The following is a 25874-nucleotide window of genomic DNA, read 5'->3' as shown; positions in this document are numbered from 1 at the left end:
CGTGGGACGTCCATTGAGATTCTCAGGAGCAAGAGCCCAGCAATGCCACCGATCTCCTGCCCACAGCCTCAGGGGCCCCTGTGTGGGCCGCGCTGTCTCGCACCTGGGCAATTCTTCCCCAGGGCTTTCCAGGATTAGTCACTGCCAGATGGCAAGCAAGCCCTGCTTCTTGGAGGATTTCGCGAGCAGCATGGAGTGTTGAGGCCCAAAGGGGCATCAGGAGACAAGCTTGTACACTCTTGGGGTGTACAGATTGGAGAAGGCAAGTCACAGGAAGATCCAGTGACCTACATCACTGTGCCTTAGTGAATTTCTTGTGCACGAAAGGAGAAAACGTTATTGTATTGAACAGCTTAAAATAAGGGGCTGAGCTGGGCGTGGTGGCGCACCCTGTAATCTCAGCATTCGGGAGGCGGAGGCTGGAGGATCTTGGTTCACAGACAGCCTCAGCTACTTAGGGAGGGCCTTTGCGACTCAGTGAGACCCTGTTTCAAAAATAAAGAAGACTAAGCCGGGAGTGGTGGCGCATGCTTGTAATCCCAGAGCTTGGGAGGCGGAGACAGGAGGATCGTGCAGATTTGAAGTCATCCGTGCTGGCTTAAAAGAGACCCTGTTTCCAAATAAAAAAGTATAAAAATGGGTCTGGGAGTATAGCCCGGAGGTAGAAGGGTTTCCAGGAACCCCAATACCACACACACAAAAATAAATAAAGACTAAAAAATAGGGCTGGGGGTGTAGCTTGGAAGCACAATGTCCCTGGGTTCCATCCCCAGTACCACAAAAATAAATAAATAAATAAATAAATAAATAAATAAATAAAATAAAATAAGGGGCTGATGAGAGGCTGGGAGACTGCGTTGGGTTGGCTGTTCTGGAACATGAGGCGGTGAGAGACCAAAGAACTAGAATGGGAAGCCTCAGATTCTTGCCCTGCACCACCAGGGTGAGTCTGAGTCGTTCTGAGCCTCAGTTTCTTCATTTGTAAATCAGGATGGTCTGGTCTTGGCTACCTCACAGGATTACTGTGGAAAGTAAAAATCAGTGACTATAAAGGCACGTGCTTGGAAATGTTAATAGTAATGATCATTAAGGTATCCAAGCACTGCTTCTCTTTTTTAAAAAAATACATTTACTGGTGCATTATGATTATACATCACAATGAGAAATAGACTGCTTTCTTCAGGGGAAAAGACTGGCTGTTTGTTCTAGTGCTGTGGTATCAGTTTGATCCTCCTTTCAGGAAGCCCTGGCTTTCTAACGCTGGGGACTTGAAGGGAATGTTTGTTGGAGGTGAGAGATAGCTCAGGCAGACAGAGCAGGGTAGAAAGGGTGCGGGCAAGACGGGGGGGGGGGGGCTAGACAGAGGTTGATGGTGGCATCCTCTTTGATGAAGTGGGTCTCTTCAGGGCTGCACTGTGGGGTGGACCCAGGACACTGAAGGTGCGTGCGTCTGGATTGCTGCAGAGAGCAAGGGGTCACACCCTTTTACTTCCTGGTTTACTCATTCTCGTACTGTCACTTAAATTGGTGAGGTTCCCACTATCATCTCTTTTAAGACACATTTAAAAAAAAAAAGAATTGCCTCCATAGAGGAGAGAAAAGGGTATCAAATCCCAAACCCAACTTTTCTTTCTTTCTTTCTTGCTTTCTTTCTTTCTTGCTTTCTTGCTTTCTTGCTTTCCAGTACTGGGGATGGAAACCAGGGGCATTCTACCTCTGAGCTACACCCCCCCAGCCCTATTTGTTATCCTTTATTTTGAAACAGGGTCTCACTGAGTTGCAGAGGGCTTCACTTAAGTAGCTGAGGCTGTCCGCAAACTGCGATCCTCCTGTCTCAGCCTCCTCCCAAGTGCTGGGATTATAAGCGTGTGTCTCCACGCCCATCTTCTCAAACCCAACTTCTGCTCTCATTTTTCAGTGCAGCACTGGGACTCACTGGGACTGTGGCTGGGCACACAAACCGGACTCTGTCCTAGTGAGATCTGTGCCAGATGTCTGGTTTCCTAGAGCCTTCCAACCAGATCTTTTACTGTACCTCTTTCACTACCATATTAGTTACCCATTGATCTGTATAGCAAAGTCCCCCCAACTCATCCCTTTAAACTACATTTATTACCTCACAGTTCCTCGGGGCCATGGGTCTGGGAACGGCTTGGCTGGGTGGGTGGTCTCTCACTGGGTGTATTATGGGGCTGCAGTCAAGGTGGGCCAGGCCACAGCCGTCTTAAGGTTCAGCTAGGCCTGAAGGCGCTGCTTCCAAGTTTACTCACCTGACATTGGTTGGCCTCAGTCCCTCGTGGGTGATTGGAGCTCAGTTCTTCGTTGGCTGTTGAACAAAGGCCTCTGCCTTTAGTTCCCTGCAATGGAGGCCTTTCCATGGTGCAGTATACAACAGAGAGAGAAAGAGAGAGAGAGAGAGACAGACAGACAGACAGAGGCAGAGACAGAAAGACAGAGAGACCACAATGCCTTTTTATAACTTATTCCCCAAATTGCATATCATCACTTCTAACTGTATTTGTTAAATGTAAGTCATTCAGTTCAGCCCACATTCTAGGGAATAGCTTCACCTGGCCACCTTCCCACCTTCCCACCCTCCCGCACATCCTGTCAGCTCGAGTTCACAGTGCTGTTCCTCCTGCCTCCGGCCCTCCTGGAGGACTTGGGTGGCTCCAACTGGCCCACACTCTGGGGCTGCAGAAGAAGCCCAGGATCTGTGTCAGTCTTGAGAGCAGGGCTCAGACATCTGGGACTGAAAGGGCCTTAATCCAAGGTCAGGAAGAATGAGACAGCTTCTGGCATGACTCGATTCATCCCTGGAGAAGGATAAAAATTGAGGCTGGCAGGAAAATTCTGGCTGTGGAGCCCACATCAAACAATGACCTTGCCATTATTGAACAGAGCTGAATAACATTCCTAAGACTACTCCACGTGAGGCTTCAAAGCTTGAACACGGTGGACCAAACAAGAGTGTCGCAAGATCATCTGCACGTGGGTTCTTCCCTTGACTATACTGAAACCAGCCAGCCATCTAGAGATGGGGTGCACTACTCCTGGAGGCTGCCCGCCTTGTGGGAATCTGACAGCATGTCCAGGGCAGCGTGTCCTCTGTGGTTCTCATCCTACTTCATTGCTGGCTCAATGGGGGTGCCACCCTTCCTCTTCCATCTGGACACCCTCAGGTGCCTTTCTCCATGTCTTCCCACTTTCTGAGAACATTGTTCCCATCTTTCTCAATGGTGTTTCTTCCTGAGGCTCTTTAATGCCTTAATTTCCAATGGTTACCCACTGGAAAGACTTAGATGGATTTACTCCCAAGAAAGTCCTTTGATTTTTGCTCTGTGTTTTCTCCCTGTGTATCCCGCCAACTTCCAAGGCTTCCTCTGCCACCCAAACCTGATGATTTCCAAATTTGTATCTCTGCCCCACTCCTTTCTCCTCGATTCCTGGACATCTCCAGTGAGTGTGCCGGCTGCCCAAATGGAATCCTTTATCATACACTCACGAGTCACTTAATGGTGGGTACATTTCCATGAAATGCATTTATTATGCACTTTCATTGTTGTGTGAGCATCTGAGAGTTGCTTGCACAAAGGAAGATAGGCAAGACGCCTCTGGGTGATATAGGTGATGAGATCACCTGCATACATGTGGCCCGCTGTGGCCAGCAACACCATGCAGCATGTGCGTGTTCTGCAAACCTTCTGTCTCTGTGTCAGCTAACAGGCTTAGCATCTACTGTGTGGCCCAACTGGGAATCTTTTTATTCTTCCCTCTTCTTCACACCCATGTCCAGGCGGGCATTGTGTCATGGTGACCAATTCAATTTATCCCATCCCCACTATTACCACGCCTGTCCTGTACTCATGACCCTTGTAGGACAGAAATGCCATAAAGGTAGAATTTTTTTTATGTGTTATTAATTGCTCAACACCTATAAGAAAGCCGCATACATCATGACTACTCAATAGAAATTCACTGAATAAATGGATATTGCAATTGGTCACCATCCCAGCCACCTCCCCTATATTTACCCTCTACCCTACTGCTGGGGTCATCTCTCTAAAGCATGAGTACAAGCACGTCAGTCCTTGTTTAACAACCGCTGAGGAGTCCTCACTTCTCAAATTGGGGTCCCTGCGCCTGCATAATAAACCCTGCATAATCTTTCCCTGACTTACCTGGCATCATGTCCTGCCATTGCGCATTCTTTCTGCTTTCCTTGAGCTACTCAGCTTAGGCGGAGTGGACCCTACATTACATTTCCCCCAGTTCCATCTCTCTGCAATGCTTGTTTCTCATTTACACTCAGGAAACTCCGATTTATCCTTCAATGGCCAGCTCAAATGCTGCTTCTAACTCAGTGATTTTCCATGAGCATTCCAAACATTGTTTATTGCCTCTCCATCTGTAACAACTTTATTCATTCCTTTGTATGTTTAAAAAATGTCTCTTCCCATATAGTAGTTAACTGTTGCTATGTAACAAACTACCCTAAAACCTAACAGTTTAAAACAACAAACACTTGTTTCTGTGGGTTGGGTATCCAGCTGTGGTTCAGCTGGATATCTCTGGCTCCAGGTGTCTCATGGGAGTAGTCAGATTGTCAGGGCTGTGGTAACACCTGCAGGCTCAGTTGGGAGAACATACAATTCCAAGCCTAGTTACGTGGACTGTGGCAGGATGGCAGGATTCAGTTCCTCTGGGCTGTTGTTGGACTGAGATGTCTCATCTTTTACTGCCATATGGACCCTTCAATAGGGCGCCTCCCTCAGGGTGAGAAACTCAGGAGAGGTTTGGGGGGTATAGCTCAGTGGCAGAGCGCTACCTAGCATGTGCAAAGCCCTGGGTTTGATCCCCAGCACTGCAAAACAGAAGTGAAAGAGAGAGGGAGAGATGGAGAGAGATGGGGAGAGAGAGGGAGGGAGAGAGGGAGAGATGGGGGGGGCGAGAGAAGCAAGATGGTGCTGAAGATGAAAGCCACGGTCTTTTTATAACCTAATATTAGAAGTGACATCTGCCACCTGCCATTTTCTCTTTCTTAGTGGTGAGTTATGAAGTTCAGCCTCGACTTTAGGGCATGATGCTCAAAGGTGAGGATTGCTGGTGGCCCTGCCGAGGCTGCCTATCACACCTACTAACAGGGCTTCTCAAGGCAGGATTCTTGTCGCCTTCACCTTTGAAACTAAGTACAATTCCTGGCAGTTAGTAGGTGTTCAGTAAAGTTGGTCACATTAAATGGATTTATTTTTCTGTAGGATTACGGTCACAATCAAGTAGATTTCAAGTCAGAAGAACCCTCAAAATTAAACCAAAATGATTTAAAAAATAAAACAAAGTGTCTAAGTAGTGTTGTAAGCTTACTGTGAGTTCTGTACTTGTAAGCATTTTTTATAATTGCTGCTCAGTGTCATCTAGAAAAAAGACTAGAAAGCATCCTTTTCTTTTGTCTTAGCACAACTCTATGAAATTTCTTTGAAAAACATTGGAAATACCACTTCAGAGGTTCTCAGACAACTCACAAACCTGAGCCACCTATAAATTCATCTTCTAATTAATGGAATGTCAGCACTTAGAGGATCACAGGCAATCAAGTGTTAACTCATTATGCTGTTTTCTACCAGCTACCCATCGATTACAGACCTCATAAAACCTTCCCAAACCTGCTCAAGATAGAAGGAAGCATAGCTTCTTCAAGGTTCACTTTCCTAAAGAAAACTCAGAGCCCCTGGTTGGATGCTCCTGACATCCAGAGGGGCCGCAACTGCATAGACAATGTCAGGGATTTGCATCTGGAATTGGTGCCAGGCTCTGGACAATGTTTTAGTGTGGCTTCCATATACTCCAGTAGGACAAGCCAATAGTCTTCAGTTCCGGCTAAGAATTTAAATGAAGAGTCAACTAAATTGCTCCTGTGGATGACCCTCTTCTTCCACTCCCTGCCTGGCAATATTTTCCTTCTGTCACCCAACTAGTTCAACCCAGATCTAATATTCCTTCTGGAGGGAACCTGACCCATGGCCTCTGTCTTCCTGCAGCTTTATGAGAGCTCATTTGTACAGGTCAACTTGATACACGGGGCTGGGCCTGGGTGGCGTGGTGTGGTGTGGTGATGAAAATGCTTTAGATTTGTAGTTTTCTTTTGCTTTCTGTCATGCTCCCATTTGGGTGTTGATATTGGACTAGGACTGGGCTGGTCAAGAAGGAAATGTTGACATGCATTCTTGCAGTACTTACTGGCTATTTTTATTTTCTTCCGTTTTTTTCACTTTGAATTTTATCTAGCAGACTTCAGAAGACAGATTTATCCCACCAAACAGGCAATTTTGGAATCAATAGTATCTCTAAGAATACATTTAGGGGAGGCATTGGTAGAAACATAGCTTCATGAGTAGCAGATTCCAGTCCTTTAATTTAATACATTGGGAAACTAGCCCAAAGAGGCAAGGTGACTTGGCCACAGGGTCAGATGCTGCAGTAGAGCTCCCACTGTGGCAGTCCATGAAGATAGGGACTTGGCTTTTCTTACTGCTATCTCCCCAGTACCTAGAAGAGTGCCTGCTGCATGTATTTAGTCAACAAATACTGTCCAAGGAATGAATACATGAGTAAAAATTATCTTTGATCTTATGACTAGTGACTAATTAGGGGCTTTGGAGTCATTACTGTGACTCTTAACATCTTCTAGTGATGTGCCTTGGCCCCAACTTGGTCCAGCCAAGTAAGTTATATAAATCAGGTCAAGGCTCCCCCATCCCAGTATTTCAATTGAAGAGCACTAACCACAATGCCTTCATGTTTAGAGATGGGTACAGATTCATTTCTAGGAAAATCTACTTTGAACCATATTTGATAAGTGAAAAAAGGGAAATTCCTAAGGCCATTTGCAAATGGAACCATGAGCCCTTAGCTGTTTAGACCATCAAAGGTGCTCCTAGCACCCATGTCTAAATGTGCTGTGTGTGGGTGTTTATGATAACAATTGGTGCAGTGACCCTGTGGTTCACTTGCCACGTGATAGCTGGATGCTGTGCAGCCTGACAGCTGGAGGCCAAGGACAAGCCGACTTCTAAGGTGAATCCAGCTTGCTGCACAGTGAGGTGTTTTGCTCAAGCACAAGGCAGCCACTGCTCACACCATCATCTATTTTTAATGTGTTTTGTTTGTTTGGGTTTTGTCCTTTCCACTCTCTTTCTCTTCTTGTCTTCTTTGAAGTACATTAAAAATGGTGAAGAAAAACAGGAGCCACTCAGGTGCCTCTGGACTGCCATTGTGGTTATCAATTTGCAGGTGTCATAAGCATTAGAAGTAACATCTGGGCCAGACAGAGGTGAACCCGTGGGCCATTGCGGAAGGTTTACAAAGTGGGGCTTGAGAATAATTCACGAGGAGAAGCAGTGCTGGCTAACATACATGTCATGGTATATGGTGCAAAGCAGGGCAGTCTTGATTGTTCAGAATTGGTACCCCTCCTTCCTTAGATTAAGTGTCATCACTCAGAGTCTTCTTTTCTGTCTCACAAGCTGAGTCTCAGAGTGGAGGAGAGTGAAGAGAGGGAAGGGGGTGGGGGAAGGGGAGGAAGAGAGAGAGGGGGAGAAAGAGAGAGAAGAGAAGGAGGAGAAGAAGGAGGAGGAAGAGGAGGAGGAGGAAAAAAGGAGGAGGAGGAGGAGGAGGAGGAGGAGGAGGAGGAGAAGAAGAAGAAGAAGAAGAAGAAGAAGAAGAAGAAGAAGAAGAAGAAGAAGAAGAAGAAGAAGAAGAAGAAATGATATGAATCTTATTGAATGAGTTGTCTTCCCAAAGTGAGCTAGTAATAGTGTTGCTCCTGAAACTACTCTTGAGCGTGATGATTCAGACTTAACTGTACTTTGCATAATGCTTTACTAAAGCTTCACAGATATTTGCAATATGTAAATATTAAAATCTTATGTGTATGAATATAAAAAACTGTTCCAAATTCGACCCCAATTCTCCTCCCTCTCTTCCTTCTTTCCTTCCTTCTCTTCCTTGTGATACTTGGGATTAGACTGAGAGGCTCTACCACTGAGCCACACCCACAGCTATTTTTATTTTGAAACAGGGTCTCACTGACTTGCCCAGACTAGATGCAGACTTGCAATCCTCCTGTCTCAGCTTCCCAGATACTGGGATTCCAGGCATGCTCCACCATGCCAGGCCTCAAATAATTTTCTAATGAATGCACATGGAGACTTGATTTTGGTGCTATTATCAGGTTGGAATTGATCCTGTGTACTTTACATCATATGATTTTTATAAACCAGGTGTCAAATGAAGGAACACAATTTGAGTTTTGTTCTTACTTGCCTGAGAACCATGGCTATTTAAGATCTCCTTTCCTGAGAAATTAGTTTTTAAGAGATCAACATTGATAAATAAGGTAATAAAATATAATTAGATGTTTATAATTTCACAATGAATAAATAATAGACCAGGCTAGTTCCACAGCTATTTGTATCTATTTTATTCATGTTTTCAGCACATACCTAGAAAGATGATTTTTTCCCTAGACCTCTAATTCAATCAGTGATGTGGCTTAGCCTAGTCCAAATTAAATACTGGCAATAATGAAATAAAACACTCTTTTAATAAGGATCATAATGTAAGAGACACATGCTCTCAGTTTGTACATTCAGTTTGGCCCAGGGATTGTTGAAAATGAACTGTATTTCTCTCACTGGACTGTGTATCTATAGCGTGAGGCTGACAGGCAAATGACTTTATAGCTCCTAAGTCAAAATCATAATATAAGCTTCATTGACATGGTATAGTAAGTGTTTTCTTCTCTAAAAGGTTGAAGATATCCTTGCATATGGGCAGCTGGGCGTGAGCAAGCAGGTGGCTGTGAATGTGACGCCCACCTGGATACTTATTTCTGTGTCTTCTTACTGGAATCCCACACATCCCACCACTGGCCCCTTGAACGTTCTCAGCATCCATGCATGGATTCTGTGAACACGAGATGAGTCCTCTGAGTGGCAAGGCTCCGGAGTCACTGTTTCTAGAGGCCCGTCTTTTCTTTTTTCTTGAACTCGTTAGACTGTAGTTTCATAAACACCAGGCACTCACAGCCTCATGGTCTTTCTTCAGCCTGAAAAGTTTCTCATTCCCTCCTGGTTTCCCTTCTCTTCCCATCCTCTGGAACGGCACCCTGGAGATAGGTTCAGGAGTTAGGTGTCCTGTGCATGGTGGCCATGAGTGGCAGTTTCTGTGTCAACTTCTAGGGAGGACTGAGGACAAGTTGAGAAGGGGTTAGGGCTGGATAAGGAATACCTCCTTACACCAAGTCCACTACCAAACCAACTAAACCAGCAGGCAGGAGATGTATGAGACCCTCCTGGTAGAGCGCATCTGGAGGGCCCTCAGGAAGGGCTTGGCTTTGAGTGATCTGGCTGGGTGGGTCGCACACATCACATCCCTCTCCAATTAACTGTGGTAATTGGAATCTTACAAGTGTCCTGTTGAGTCATTGCACCCCGAGGGACTTGGGAAGAGTTGTCTCCCTTTCAATACATTGGGCTATTTAAATAGCGACACAGGGCTCTCTTGCTTTAAGGAAACTGGAGAAATTGAAAAAATCTAGATTTCTAAGCAACTACATTAGAGAATGATGGTTAACTTTACAGAAGAGGTCAAGATAGGAATTGTCCAGTAGGAGATGGCCATAGTGAATTGTTTTATAGTGATACACTTTTTTTTCCTCCCAAGAAAAAGATCTTTAGGAATTAGGTCAGGGAAAACTAAAGAATTTTAGCAATGAGTCTTAGAAATAAGCTTCTAACTACTTTCCTTAGAAACTTTCCTTTTAGCCGGGTGTGGTGGCACATGCTTATAATCCCGGCTCTTGGGAGGCTGGGACAGGAGGATCGCACAGGTTCGAAGCCAGCCTCAGCTACTGAGTGAGGCTCTCAGCAACTTAGTGAGACCCTGTTTCCAAGTAAAGTATAAAATAGGTCTGGGAGTATAGCCCAGAGCTAGAAAGCCTTTGGGTTCCACCCCCAGTACCACACACACAAAAACTTTCCTCTTGACTAACTGTGTGCATTATCATTAAGTCCTTAGATAAGAAGTCCTATGTGTTTTCTGTGTGTGTGTGTGTGTGTTGTGTGTGTGTGGTGGGGATACTGGGGATCGAAACCAGGAATGACCTACCTCTGAGCCACACTCCCAGCCCTTTTTCTGTTTTGAAACAGGGTCTTGCTAAATTACTGCTCACTGACATTGAACTCACAATCCTCCTGTCCCAGCCTCACACATGGGATCACAGCTGTGTGCCAACATGCCTACAAGAAGTCTTATTCTTGCCGTTTTTACCTGTCAAATGATCTTTCTGGTTTTTGAAGAGAGACAGCAGACATTCAGCATGGTAAGATGCTGCCAGACAGGGGGATTTAATTCTGTGAATCACTTAGGCACCTGCCTGCAGCTGATCACTGGACTTAGCCTTTTGCCCCTCCCCTCCCTGGCCGAGAAGTTGCAATATTTCCATCCCTCTTCCCTCTGGCGCTCAAGCGATGGCTTAAGTTTCTGAGGAGCAGGGCCTCTGCAGCCAGAGCGGAGGCTCTTCTGAGTCCTGCACTTCAGCAGAGGACAGAGGCTGTGTGAGCTCAGTTCTCTTCCTCCAGGTTAGAAGGTCTGTGGATAGCTGACTACTTCCTGAAGATGGGAATCCAGAGTAAGCCCCTGGGATTTTTTCAGAGGGGAGTTTCCAGAAGTCAGTTGCCACCATTCATTCACTAGTCCAAGAAAAGGCCTATCCCAGAAGAGGCCTTCAGAGCTCAGCACAGCCTCAGAGAACTTGGCCTGCAACCAATATTCACGGATCTTGCTGGATGCACGGAGTGCACACCAGTGCATTCCTGCCATGGAGCTCTCCAGATGCACAGTGTTGCTGGGTTCCGTGCCACACCCTGGAACGTGCTGCCCTTCATTGCTGGGGCGAGGGCTGCTGAAAGGTGGTATTATTAGTAGACCATATTAGTAGGGCAGCTTTTGCTCTCATCGGTCAGCGCTGGCTCGCTCAGGAGCTCAGTGAAGCAATGACAAAGCTCTGGACCCTGCCGCAGCAATGCAGCCAGCCACTGTCTCCTTCCGATCATACTTGCCCGACTGGCTTCTCCCTTTCTGACTGTCATTCTGTTCACTTTGTTGGCTTCTTTCTTCCTTTCTTTCTTTCTTTCCTTCCTTCTTCCTTCCTTCCTTTCTTTCTTTCTTGGATTGAACCCAGAGGCATTCTACCTTCAAACTACACCTCCAGCCCCATTTTATTTTTTTTTATTTAGAAACAGAGTCTCGCCAAGTTGCAGAGAGCTTCATTAAGTAGCTTAGGCTGGCCTTGAACCTGTGATCCTCCTGTCTCAGCCCTCCCAAGTACTGGGATTACAAGTATGTGCCACCATGCTCCGCTTTCTTTTGATTTTTAAGTGGTCACTCTTTGAAGCACAGTCTCAGACCTTTCTCTCTTATCTCGTTTTTTCTCTTCTCCTCTTGTTCTCATTTTCCTAGATAATTTCATTATCATTGTTTCAATGACTACCTGTTTAACAAAAGGACCTAAATTTCTAATCTAGTTCATGTTTCTGTTCTGAACTCTAAACCCTGTGTGTTTTACCACCTACTTACCATTTCCACTGGAGCTCCCACAGACTCCCACAGACTCCTACATCCAACATGCGCAGCCAGAATGAGTCTTCTTGGTTCACTCGTCCCTCTATCCTTTCCGTAGTCTTCCTTGTGTGAGTAAATCTACCTAGTTTCTTGGGTCAGCATTTGGGAATATTCTTATCACTTTCCCACATTCCTAACATTCAAACTGATCAATTCCCATCTCTTGCTTCTTTATTATTTCTTAAGTTTCTTCCCTAGTCTAATCATCCTCATCTCTCTTCTGGTTGCTGCATCAGCCTCCGGACTGGTTTTCTGATAAAAATGCTCTTTATCTGTAACCCTCCCATCCTTCCTTCCTTCCTCCCTCTTTTGCTTCCTCTTTCCTCCCTCCCTCCTTTGATTTTATCCTTGCTCTGATTTACATTTTTATTTCTGTTTTCCTTATTTAAAAAGGTCTTTTCAATGATTTCTTTGGAAATACCAATAACTTCATAAGAAACCACAAACGAAATCACAGAAAGGTTCCCTATGCCCTTTATCTAATAGGAACATACCCACGGTGCACTCTCAAAACTAGGCAATTTCCATCGACACAATCACAGTCTACCTTCAGATTGTATTGGTTTTATATGCTTGCGCACACCCTTGTGCGTGTCTGTGTATGGTTCTGTGTCACCTTATCACGTATGTAATCAACCTTCAAGACGCAGAACTGCTTCATTGCCCCAAAGATCCTTCACACTTAAGAATGCTCCTTAAAACACACACACACACACACACACACACACACACACACACACACAGCCATCTAGCCACTGCCTTGTGTAAAACCCTGTAAGAACTTTAACGCCCCAAATCCTTAACTAAGGCTGCAGGTGCCCATGGAGTCTGGCTTCTGTTGCCTCCCTGGCTGCCTCTCACCCCCTCCTCTGCAGAGTCCCCACTCACTGGCCTTTTCCTTCCTTTTAATTTGCTGGGCTCCCTCCCTGCCCAAAGTCTCCACACACGCTCTTCTGGGGTCCTGAGCCCTCTCTTCCATCCTGCTAACTCCTCCCCATCTGCCAGGTATCAGTTCAAAGATGCTCCTAGGGAAGCCTTCCTTGACATCACAGATGGGGCCAGGTCCTCCTGTTGTTTATTCTCGTTGCCAATTATGCTTTTCCTTCATGGCGCTAGTCACACAGTTGTAATTAAATAGATATGTGTGGGGTTTATTAATTTGAGGCCTCTTAGGCTAGACTCTCTGGGGGTGTCTTGCTCACCACCATATCTTTCCTGTCTAGCCTAATGGCCTTGCAGTGCTCAAGAAATACTTGAGTTAATGAACACTTCGTGTGAGCCGGCTGGCAGTGTCTGGGGTATGGGCCGAGGCCATGAAGCTGGACAAAGCCCATGTCCACGACCTCATCTCTGTCCTTCCCAATGGTGTCCTGATAGAGAACCTGGGCATTGACAGCCATACCAGCCAGAGTCCCGGCACTGAGACTTCCCCCTGTTCCATCCCAGTCCTCTCTCTGAGAGGCTGGACTAGGAGAACTCCAGCTGATGCTCTTCTCAGCCCCTGGAGAGATGTTTTCAAGAACGCCAGCTGGATATTCTCCCAGGATTTCAGTGCAAGACTGCTTTGTTTTGGGGGCTACTACCAGGGTGCTGCCTTGGGAGCTCTGAGTTCCTCCTTGGTGCTTCTGCCTGTATTTGCTAAGTGTCCCTCATCCTCACCACCCCACACTCCTGCTTGCAGAGGGTTCAGCGAGCTTTGCATTTGATCATTTCCTCTGTTGACTCAATAGCTGGTAGTTCCCCTAGATAAGCATGATATGACCAGCTCTCTGAAGATTTCAAAGGGTGGACACAGGGACCTCTTGCTGGAATGAACCTTTGATAAAGGGTAGTGGTACCCCATGGAATCCTATGCGGAGGGCATCCAGTGTGTGGCGTTAACCCTAATTGGTGTTCCCCGCCTATAGTATCCTTTAAAGCATAAAATGCCATACAATGTCCTTTGTCCTCTGTGGTGGGTTTGGCAGAATTGGGAGCTCTGGAGAAGGGTGAATCTCCAGCATTAGGCAAAGCTGTCGATTGTAGCAGAATCAATAAGGGGCTTTACCCGGGCTGATCTGGGAAAACTCTCCTCTGGTTCACAGCCCTGGGAAGCCTGGGAGCATCCTCTGAGTTTCCCTTCCCTGCCAGACAGATGGCTGAGTGACTGCATTCCGCAGCTCACAGGGGATACTCCCCGCTGGCCTCTCTTGGGGCAAGCGAGGGCTGAGCTAGGAGGCCCCCTCTGCAGGCTGAGCCTCGAACATCCTGGGGCTGTGTGCTCTACGGTCACAGGGCTCCCTTTCCTGATCAGGCTGTGGGTCTGGCCAGTGTGACAACCTGGGACCCAGAAAAGAGTTAGAACTGGCTCTTTCTGCACACAGGTAGCTATTTGCCCTGCCTGCTGGGCCTGCCTTCCAAGGTCCCTGTGACTGCTCAGGGCGTGGCCTTCTGTGATCCAGATACTCTAGACAGCGGCCCAGGGGCACTTGCTGGAGGATGCTACCCCTGGATGCCTCACTCTGGTCCTTCAGGCCTCTTTTCTATCCCAAGGCAGTGTGAACAGGAGGTGACCACTGCCCCCCGCCGCTGCTGCCAGTGACCTGGGAACGGGAGACGGCATGTCCCACCTGAGCTCGGTGCCCGCTCCATGGTTTCCTTGTTTAACTACTTTCCCTTCTCATCAACAGCTTAAGGAGGGACCCGGTTCTTTGGGGAGGGGAACAGATGGCATCCGTCCCTAGTAGAAGGGCTATTGCTCGCTCATTTCTGCTTTGGGCCTCCGTCGGCTGTGACTGGAGTGGTGGGGGGCTCTGCTGGGCCCCTCATTTGTTTCCAGCATGTGCTTCCTCCAACCCTTCTGCGCTGGGCATAGAGGCGCCTGGGTTTAGTGGCATTGGGAGCACGGGTGAGATGGTCTGGCCCTAATGCTGCTGCTTCTGGCTTTCTTTAGGCCACCCAACCTGCCTGCAGTTCACCCTGAACATGACGGAGGCCGTCAAGACCTACAAGTGGCAGTGCATAGAGTGCAAGTCCTGCATCCTCTGTGGGACCTCGGAGAATGATGTGAGTTTGGGACCACGGAGTCCAGGGGCGGGGTCCTTTGAGGGCTGGGAGGAAGGCAGGGCTCTTGGCACTGGGTTTATGGGGAAAACGAAAACGTCAGTCAGTCTTGCTCATTGTCTCCTTGACCCTTGGGACCTGGTGCTGCAGGACCACTGATGCTCTTTATGTCTGCGGTAAGAGATGCAGGCGGTGTCTCTTAGGGCATTTGCCTTTTACCCTGGCACGTGGGAGCAACCTGGCCCTTAGCCCTCGAGGGCTCAGTGACTGACGATGGGACCGTTGCTTATGTCTGGGATGAGATGGTTGTTTCCACCAGTGTGTGATCTCACTTGGCCTCTATGTTGAGCATAATAAATGCAGAACTTTCCAAAGCACTTTTTGCTACTTCAAATATATCCGCAATCAGAGAGAATAATGAGACTGATGTACCCTATCACCAGCTTAAATAATGGTCCATCAATGCCCAGTCTTGTTTTGAAAATACTAGTACCTGCTTCTTAATCCCAGTCATGATATTTCACCTGCAAATATTTAATATATATCCAAAAAGTCAAGAACTTGCTTTTTAACCACAATAACCAAAATATTAATATAGCTTATAAAACTAGAAGGGAGATCAGTAAAGTAGAGGAAGGGGACCAGGAGAAGTGGGGAGGGGAGGAAAAGGGGGAGAGGCATTGAGAGTGACACTGACCAAATTATGTGCGCATATGTATAAATATGTAATAATGAATCCTCCTGTTCGGTAAAACCATAATATGCCACTAAAAAAGGAAATATAAACACAAATAAACAAAAAAGAATATGAAAATAAAATATTAACATAAGTAAAAAACAAACAATTCCTTATAAAACCAATGATCCCTTAAAATCAATAATTTCAATATAACCAAATAGCCAATAAATATTCCTATTTCCTCAATTTTCTTGTAAATGCTTATATTTGAACTGGGATCCAAGTAAGGCCCATGAATTGCAGTTAACTCACATGTATGTTTTTGAGGTTTTAAACACATACACATAATGAGACACAGGTTCTTTAAATAATATAGGCTATGTGCATATTCATACACACACATCTATACACACATCCATAAATACATAGGTTCTTTAAATAATATACAGTTTCCCTCCATTGTGCTCTTTCCCCCACCTTACATTCTTTGTTGAGGAAATCAGCTCATTTGTTCCATAGAGCTCCTGTGACTGTATTTTACGGAATGCACCCTTGGAGAGTAGTTTGACATTTCCCTCTGTGTCTTGTATTTCTTGTAAATTGGTAGTAGAGCTGGAGGCTTGCTTCATGTTGTCTGTCTCTGTCTGTCTCTCTCTCTCCCCTCGCTCTCTCTCTCTCTCTCTCTGTGTCTTTCTCTTTTTTCTGGCAACACTACTTTAGATGGTGGTGTATGGTTTTATCAGTAGGTATGTGATGGCTGGTGTCTCTCTTTTTGTGACCTTTAATGAGATTGACTATTTCACTGAGGGTTACAAATGGTGATACTCTTATTTGATAATTTTTTCTTTGTTTATTAGCTGGAACAATTCCGTAAAGAGAAACTTGTCCAAGCTCGTACTTTGTTACCCTCAGGTATGGAATATGAAGGAAAAGCAGAATAAATGCTTGCTTCTTTACCTCTGCAGAAATGTTTTGGGACGCGAGAAGCTTTCTGGCTTTTTTCCCTCCTTCCAAATAATGTGGTGGTTAAAATACCTATTTGTGATTAAAAATACTCAAGGAAATAGGAATTATGAGATACCTTCTTAACCTGAGAAAATACTCTTACCTTAGAATCAAAACCAGTATCTCCACTCTACTACGACTACCATTCAACATTATTCTAGAGATATTAGCTAGAACAAGTAGGCAGGAGAAACCAGTTAGAGGAGTAAGAATGGATAACAAAGTACAGTTTCTGTTACTTAAAAATCTGAAAATTCAAAATGCTCCAAAATTGGAAGCTTTCTGAGTACCAACATGATATTACAAGTGAAAAATTTCATGCCACAAAACTTGGTTTCATGCATAAAAATTATTAAAAACATTGCATAAAATACCTTCAGCTTATGGGTATAAGGTATATATAAAACACTATAGGGATGTACTTAGGGGATATAATTCCCTGGGTTCCATCCCAGTACCGAAAAATAAATAAATAAATAAATAATAAAAAAATAAAAAATAAAACACTATAAATAAATTTTGCCTTTAGACTTGGGTCCCATCTCCAAGATATCTCATTATGTAATGCAAACATTCCCAAATCTGAAAAAGTCCAAAACCTAAAACACTTCTTGTTCCAAGCATTTCAAATAAGGGAGATACTCAATCTGTATAGTACAATGCTCTGTATTTTCATATGATGTAATAGAAGATCTGAAAAACTTTAGGAAATCAGTAAGAAAGTTTGCTCAAACATAAAAAATAGGATATAAATCCATACACAATAGCCTCATGTACAAAATACCAACCAGCTAAAGAACATAATTCCATTTATAATAGAAACAATAAGAATATTTGGGAATATATTTAACAGCAAATATATAAGACCTATATGAAGAAAAAAATTACACACTTGAAAAGACAGAAAGAACAAATAGAAAGAGATCCCGAGATCTCAGGTAGAATGACTCAACATTATAAAGATTGTACAATTTTATTTTACAATTTTAATTTATTTCCGACTCAATCAAAATATGAACAAGCTTTCTTATGGTGTTAGACAAGTTGGTACTTAAATTTGTATGAAAAACCACAAGAATAGCCAGGAAAATACTGACAAGCAACCCGTGTGGCAAATGGCACCGCCAGATGTTGACACTTGGTAGAAAGCTTCTGTAGCTGCAGTGGTGTGGTCCTGATGCATGCGTTGACGGAGGACCATTGGTATGGAAAAGAAAGCCCACAGACAGACCCACCTACATTTGGAAATATTATTTAGGGTAAAGGTTGCATCTAAAATTACTGCATCAAAGATAGGCTTTTTAATGAATGGGGCTGGGACAATGGGGTCATCCTTTGGGAAAAGACAAAATTAGATTCATATCTCATACCAGTCTCCAGATAGATTGGGGATCTACATGTAAAAAGTGAAAGCATACCAGTACAGGAAGAAAGCATCAATGAGTCCTCCTCCTCCTCCTCCTCCTCCTCCTCTTCCTCCTCCTCCTCTTCCTTCTTTCTCCTTCTCCTTCTCCTCCTCCTCCTCCTCCTCCTCCTCCTCCTTCTCCTCCTCCTCCTCCTCCTCCTCCTCCTCCTCCTCCTCCTCCTCCTCCTCCTCCTCCTCTTCCTCCTCCTCCTTCCTCTCCTCCTCCTCCTCCTCCTCCTCCTCCTCCTCCTCCTCCTCCTCCTCCTCCTCCTCCTCCTCCTCCTTCCTCCTCTTCTTCTTCTTCTTCTTCTTCTTCTTCTTCTTCTTCGTGGTACTGGGGTTCCTGGAAGCCTTTCTACCTCTGGACTACACTTCCAGACTTATTTTATACTTTTTTATTTTTGGAAACAGGGTCTCTTAAGCCAGCGTGGCTGGCTTCGAACAAGCACAATCCTCCTGTCTCCGCCTCCCAAGCGCAGGGATTACTAGTGTGCGCCACCACGCCCGGCCAATGAGTTCTTCTTTAATCCAAATATAGGAAAGGGGTTTCTGACTGTGACTCAAAACCCAGAAGCAACAAAATAAAATATTGATAAATTCAACTCTGTAAAAATTTCTATAGTCAGCCAGGCGTGGCAGTGCACACTTGTAATCCCAGTACTTGGGAATCTGAGACAGGAGGATCTAGCAGGTTCAGAGCCATCTTCAGCAACTTAGTGAGACCCTGCTTTCAAATAATAAAATTGGGCTGGGAGTGTATCCTGGAGGTAGAAGGCCTCTGGGTTCCATCCCTAGTAACATACACACACACACACACACACACACACACACACACACACACACACAATCTATGGTCAAAAACATTATAGAGGCAAAAGATAACAAACTAGAAGAAACTATCTGTGGCATGTACCATCAACAAAGGGTGAATAGTTCTAGTATTTAAGAAACTCATTAAAGTGAGGGACAAAGGACCAGGAACCTTATAGAAAATGAAAAAATACATAAAATACTATTCATAAAATATATAAAAATGATTCTTAAACATGTAAAATAATTGTTCAGACGCACTCATAATTTAACTCAAAAGAACCCAGGCGTGGTGGTGCACACTTGTAATCTCAGCATTTGGGAGGCTGAGACAGGAGGATCGTGGTTCAAGGACAGCCTCAGCTACTACTTAGGCCCTTTGCAACTCAGTGAGACCCTGTTTCAAAATAAACAATAAAAAATAGGGCTGAGGATGTAGCTCGGAGGTAGAATGCCCCTGGGTTCTATCCCCAGTACCACAATAAATAAATAAATTAATATAAAATAATTTAACTCCAAAGAACACTAAAATATTATTATTTACTATTTTATCTGATGGGCAAAAAATTTAAAAGTATGATAATATATTCAGAACTATGGGGAGACTGGTACCTTCATTTATTATTGAAGGGGATGCAAAATGATAAAAAACCATTCAGAAGGGAAATTCAGTAATATCTAAGAAAACTAATAGGCACTTCACTTTTGACTCAATGATCCCACTCATCGTAATCTACTCTAAAGATACACCCCAACAGTATGAAAAAACATATACAAAAGGGTACTTATTGTAGCACTGTTTATTGAAAATAATCTCAATGTCCACATCTAGAAGGATGGCTGAATAAACAATGCCATGACCATGTGATGAAGTACTATGTAGCTGTCAAAAGGAATGACTATGTCTATGAACTGTTATGGAGGATTTCCATGATATATTGTTAAATTAAAGATCAAAGTAAAAATTCTAACTATAGCATACTAGTTTAAATTTAAGAAAAAGGGAGACATTAGAAAATAGACATATATTTGTGTACTTGTGTAAAAGAAACAGAGGAAGAATGAACAAGAGGATAAGGAGAGTTGGTTATCTATACGGATGGGTGAGAATGGGGTAGAGAAATAAGGGTGAAATGGGAACGAGATAGTAGGGAAAGGGGAGGACTAACATTTCTTTGAAAACATTTTTTGCATACCTCTAATCCTTAGAATCAGTATAAGGTTTCATCTACCTCTTATAGATAAGCATTTCAAGTCACCAGGATGTAGGAAAACCCAAAAAACGGAATTCAAACAGTAACAAATGAACCCATCTATAATACAATATAAAACATAACCATACTGAAGAACAAATGTGAAGGAAAGAACTAAACTAAGCAATTTTCAAAAATAGTATTTGACCATGTATTGTAAGGCTGAAGAAAACATAACTACACCACAAATATTGGCAGTCTGGTTAGTAAATGTGTTTTTATGGATATATAAATAATAAATTCTGAGACAACTTTATGTATATGTATGCACTAATAACTGTATATAATGGCTAATCAAATTCAGATTTTTCAATGTCAGGGAAAGACTAACCAAATAAGGGTCGAGGGCTAGATAGAACACTGTGGCACTGGATCGGAATGGGGGTATCAGGATAAACTCATGTTTTAAAATATTAAATCTATCTATCTATCTACATACATACTTATAAATAACTACATAAATCACTATCAATGTATACCTGTGTACCTGAATATATATTCATTTCCTAGATCTATTGGCAAGGAGGACTGTATCAGTTGGCTTCATGTTACTACAACAAAATACCCGAGGCAATTAACTTACAAAGAGAAAAGTTTCTGAAGGTTTCAGGGCAAGATCAGGTGCCCCCCCCACCCAGTGCTTTGGACCGCTGGTGAGGGTGCTGAATGGCAATGGTAGGGAGCACATATTGGGGCAAATTATACACATTTTGAGCCAGGAAGGAGGGAGGGAGGGTGGGAGAGAAGGGAGAGGGAGGAGGAGAACCAGGTTTCACAGCCCATTTTGAGGGCATATCCCCAATGACCTAAGGACCTCCCACTAGACTCCACCTCTTAAAGGTCCACAGCACATCCCAGTGCCACCACCCTGGGGACCAGTTCTTTAACATGTAGACTTTTGGGGACAGTATCTATATTCAAGCCATAGCACAGACCTAGAAGTAACAACAACCCAGAATCAAGGAGGACACATAGCAACCAGATATTGGTTCTAAACACCATTCTCTAGTAAAAGAAAACAGAAATCCTTGGAGAAATGCTGATGCCAGGGCCGACGCAAGAAATATACAGGATGTGCCTGCCGTATCTTGTGGTGCCAGAAAGTAAGAAAGCGCTAAACAAACAAAACACAAAAAAAGAGGTCATGCACAGGACACAGGAGTCAGTCTGAAGGACTCCTATTGACCAAATCTAGAAAAGTTTGAGAACTTATAACCTAAAATTTGAGAATTAAAACCTAAAGAATAAAATAAAAACCCATCCTTATATTATAAAAAAGTTGAATAAATAAATAAAACTAGTTGGTGAAAGTATGATAGGAAACAGGATATTTGCATAATCTCAAAATACCTCTCCAGCAAAATTACTTATTAATGTATTATGAAGGGGAAAATAGTAACTTTAATAGTAGCTATTTAGTAAAAAAATTGTATCTTCACCGTGTAATCATGGTTACTTTTGCAAGGATAGACACACCAGTATCAACGTCCCCCTGGTAGAAGGCACGGAAAAGGGCATGGCATAATTTAAGCAGTATTTTTGTCAAAAATTCTTGCATACCTCAATCTTATGAGAAAATACGTAGCTCAAACTGAGTGACATTTACAGAATCACTGACCTGCAGCCTTCAGAATTGTCAAGGTCATGAAAGACACAGAAACTGAATAACTGTCACAGATTGAAAGACAATAAGAAAATATAAGTCAATGCAGTGTGGAATCCCTGATTGGGTCCAGAGACATAAGTGAGAAAGCTGGTGGAAGCCAGTGAGATTAAAATAAGGTCTAAGAACAAATTTATAGTATACCAATAGTAGTTTCCTGCTTTATGATTCTGGTCGTGTAAGATGAGGGAAGTATATATAGAAACTACCGTTTTTAATACTTTTTATCTAATTCTAAAGTTATTTCAAAATAACTCAATAAAAATAGTCTGCCAGACATGGTGGTTCATGCTTGTAATCCCAGTCCTTGGGAGGCTGAGGCAGGAGGATCATAGGTTCGTGGCCAGCCTTAACTACTTAGTGAGGCCCTCTGCAACTTGATGAGACCCTGTTTCAAAATAAAAAATAAAAATAAAAAAGAGTCAGGGGTGTAGCTTGGAAGTAGAATGCCATGGCTTCAATACCCAGTATTGCAAATAAATAAATAAATAATCTGATGTTTCCCTAACATCTTCTAAATATGATTAATTTAAAAAATACTATCTTTATGAATACAAGGATTTAAATATATTTTATTTGCTTCAATATACTACAGGTAAAACTGTCCTATCTTTGGTTAGTGGGTGAACATATTCAGGCGGGAACCTAAGTCCTTTTGACAGGATCTTAATAGCATTTGATAGCTTCCTTGCTTTTTAATATGTGAAAATATATGTACATTTCATCTACCCACCAGACCTGGAATCAGCCATTTCTTTGAAGACTTCTGGTCTTTTCAGTGGACAGTGGTCTAGAGAGAACATATGAGTTCTAGAGGTGCTAATTATTACTGTTTGCCATTGTTCCATTGTTTTGGGGAATTTTCAATGGACAGAACTAGAAAATATTTGAGAGAGAGAGAGAGAGAGAGAGAGAGAGAGAGAGAGAGAGAGAGAGAGAGAGAGAGTGTGTGTGTGTTACAGATAAAACACACCATGAATTTAAGCCAGTATTTCCATTCATATCCAGGACTAATTAGAGATTTTATTTTATTTGTTGATCTTATGTCTTTTTACTCTCAACCACATCAGAAATCTCGCTTCACATGGATACCAACATCTAGCTTCTATCCTTACCGACTCCATGCTATCCTCTTACTCTGCTTATGAGTTTAAAATTATATGATTTGTCTTTCCATTTTGTTTATATGTAAGCATATATATGTATATATGCATCCATAAGAAAATGGAAAGAGATATACATGTTTTCTCCACCCTGCTTTTTCCCCACTTAATATCCTGGCAGTTACTCCAGAGCAACACACTCATAGTCTTTATTCTTGTCTGCAGTTTGTTCAATTAGTCCCTTATTGACAGACATTTTGGTTGATGCTGATTTGAGCTTTACAAGCAGTTGTAATGTGAGGGTTTTTGTTTTGTTGTACTTGACAGAGTTTGAAGGGAGGAGGCAGGGGAGGAGTTCAGACACAGGAGGTGGTTTGGGCATTAGGGTCCCTCCCACATGGTCAGGAAATTTCCCTGCACATCTCAGAATAAGATTTCTATTCTGTCGCAACTGTAGCCATAGCTGGGTCCTGGTTCTTAGCTATACAGTAGTAAAATGTCCTTAAATTGTGTTTTTCATGGGCATTAGCATAAGCTGGAGGTCCTTGGTGGGTTTAATGAGCAATTTCCCCGAAGAACAGATGAGAAATAAGAGAAAATGGTGCTCATCAATGATCAACCCACGAGAAGTGCATTTAGACCCTCAGGTGCTTGGTTTTTCTTTGGGAAAATCCATCCAGGGTGCTCTACTTTCTTGTAGTTCTCTTGTTGACCCTATAGTAGGTATTATTAATGTGTTTTGCTCATTATTAATGCTCTTCCTGCCAAGTCTCTCCCCATATCCTACCCCATCCTAACCCATCTCTCTTCTTCTTGTCTCTGAGTCACATGTCGCAGGCTTCCTTCATCTCTGGTAATGACTCTTGGGAGTAAAGCACGGTGTGCTGATTTGCAACCCACTTCTCCTCGGTCTCTTCCTGTCCCTGTTCTTGGCCTCTCAGTAACCTCTACGGGCCCTTGATCTTTCAGAGGATTCAATGAACGCCATGGATATACTCTTTCCTCAGAAAAATGTCCAATTCTACCTCTGTACATAATTGTGCACACCACTTCAAGGGATTCATGGTATTCCTCCCTGAGCACAAATTCAAAGAGACCTGTTCTCATCCAAGCTGGGCTACGACCTTCATATGCTACCTAATCACCAGTGCCTTTTAAGTCCTTCTCCCAGGCCAGACCGCTCTGGGGGTCTCCAGCTGCCTCCAGGTCCCCCTTACCTGGCTCTCTGTAGGCCTACGGAACATATCTAGCCGAGGGTCCTTCTCCCTCCCACGGCTCCACCCTGCGCCGCGTCTCAGTGGGCGCTGCATCATTTGGCTTGCTGACTCAGCCACACCCCAGGAAGCATCCTTGGTCTCTTCTCTGTCTTTCTCTGCATCAAATCACAGGCTCCTAAATCGGAGCAAGGCCCACTTCTTTCTCCCGCATCACAATCTCACGTTAAGCCACCATGGTCTCTCACCTGGGTGGCTGCTCCAGCCTCTAAACTGGTCTCCTGGCCTTAGGAAGTAGACTCTCCCCGGACCTCCCCGGGCTCCGGCCTCCTGCCTGTGAGGAGGCTTCAGGAAGTCAAAGAACAGCACTGCTTGCTTATCTCTATTCATGTAAGGAAACCCTTTGAGGTTCTGAAGTTTTATGGATGTTATCACCAAGTACAGCTCTTGCCGATTTCACAGATGGACAGTGGCATCCAAAGGAATTCAGTGACATGTTTTCAAATACTTAAAGTACTTTCCTTATATTAGAAAATTATCGTGGGGAATAGGGAAATACACAAAATAAGTTTTCTGCTCTTTGGAAGCAGAGTTTTTGGCTATGGGAGTTCAGAAGAATAAGGGATTTCTTTCAACTTAGATGTGAAGTGTAGTCAAGGCAGGGGTTCTGGAGGAGGTATGAGTTGAACAAACCCTAAGTGGGGGTAGGATTTTCATGGGTTGGGAGACAGAAGGGGACATTCCAGGTGTGGACAAAGCACAAGTCATGCTCAGGGCACTCGACCTGTTCAACAGGGACTCCAAAAGGGCTGGGGACAGGGCCATTCAGGGAGGCTGATCTGTGGAAATAAGACTAGGGGAGCAAGTGGGGGGCAAATATTGGCTTCATATAATTACATCTCTCTCTCCTCCTTTCTATCCGCTCTGTATCCACTAGGACCAGCTCCTCTTTTGCGATGACTGTGACCGCGGCTATCACATGTACTGTTTAAATCCCCCAGTGGCCGAGCCCCCAGAAGGTAATGACGATGAGGTCAACAATAACATTAGCAACAGCTTCTACTCCTCCCACTTTGTGGGCCCCCGCTGTGGGGCAGGCCTTGTGCTAAGGGCTTTTATGTCTTGTCTCATTTAATCATCACAACCTTATGAGGTAGGTACAGCGGCCGCCATGTCACACATGAGGCAATGAAGGCACAGTCCAACTGCCTGAAATGTCAACCTGAGGTCCCACGAGATGTTTTCCAGACATGCCATCCAGCTGGTGGGAGAGGTGTGAGCATCCAGGGGGAGTGGTCCAGGCCCAGTGATGCTGGTTGAGAAGCCAGACCAAGCAGTGAGAATCTTTTAACAGTTCAGCTGATCATCTCAGTCGTTACTTTCTGCTGAATAACAGTTCCCAGCAGGTTTTCAGGACTGAGATTTTGTGTCCAAATTGTGAAAGTCAAAGGAGAAAAGGGTTTATGAGGAGTCAGGGCCACTAGGTGGGTGCAGGGCTTGGGAGAGAGATTGCTACTAATGCCATCTTGTCTCTTGTAGGAAGCTGGAGCTGCCACTTGTGCTGGGAACTGCTCAAAGAGAAAGCTTCAGCCTTTGGCTGCCAGGCCTAGGGCCCCAGGTCACCAGTGTGACTTGCCCCTGGAGGGGCTGAGCCAGAGCCCAGTTCAAACCAGATGGAGCCCCCGTTCCACATATCTAGACAGACCAACCGAGAGGAAAATGAACAGTCACAGAAGAGCGTGGACACAGGGAACCAAGAGGCGAGGCACTTACCTCCTGCCCCACACAGCCAGCACCTCCTTGTTTCTACCTGAAGGATCTTGCACTTTTGAAGAATAACCCCAGTCCTACCCTGTGGAGCCCTCTCACTTTTACCCTAGCACTGCGGCCCTCTCACGGTTCCCATTTGAAGGGGAGCCATTTTATCACGACTCGTCAATCACTTGTGTATAGTTTGGTGTTTTTTATCTACCGTGTTCCAAGAAGCCTTCGCACGGCCTCCTCACCCCCAGCTAAGG

At 44.2% G+C, this 25874-nt stretch overlaps 1 protein-coding gene across 1 annotated transcript in view; it reads left to right on the top strand.

Annotated features, from left to right (window-relative positions):
• Window positions 1–25466, top strand: part of DPF3 (double PHD fingers 3) — a gene marked incomplete at both ends in the record, with an annotated part of 278709 nt that extends 253243 nt beyond the window's left edge. Inside the window, 3 exons of the mRNA XM_080707328.1 lie at window positions 14615–14727; window positions 24794–24875; window positions 25396–25466. Coding sequence (XP_080563454.1) covers window positions 14615–14727; window positions 24794–24875; window positions 25396–25466 — 266 coding nt within the window. The remainder of the gene's footprint in view (window positions 1–14614; window positions 14728–24793; window positions 24876–25395) is intronic.
• Window positions 25467–25874: the final 408 nt, after the last annotated feature.

The sequence above is a fragment of the Muscardinus avellanarius genome (genome assembly GCF_963383645.1).
Source record: "Muscardinus avellanarius genome assembly, chromosome: 12".
NCBI classification, from domain to species: Eukaryota; Metazoa; Chordata; class Mammalia; order Rodentia; family Gliridae; genus Muscardinus; species Muscardinus avellanarius.
The sequence above is the reverse complement of the archived record's forward strand: the minus strand, read 5'-3'. Positions and strand labels throughout refer to the sequence as shown.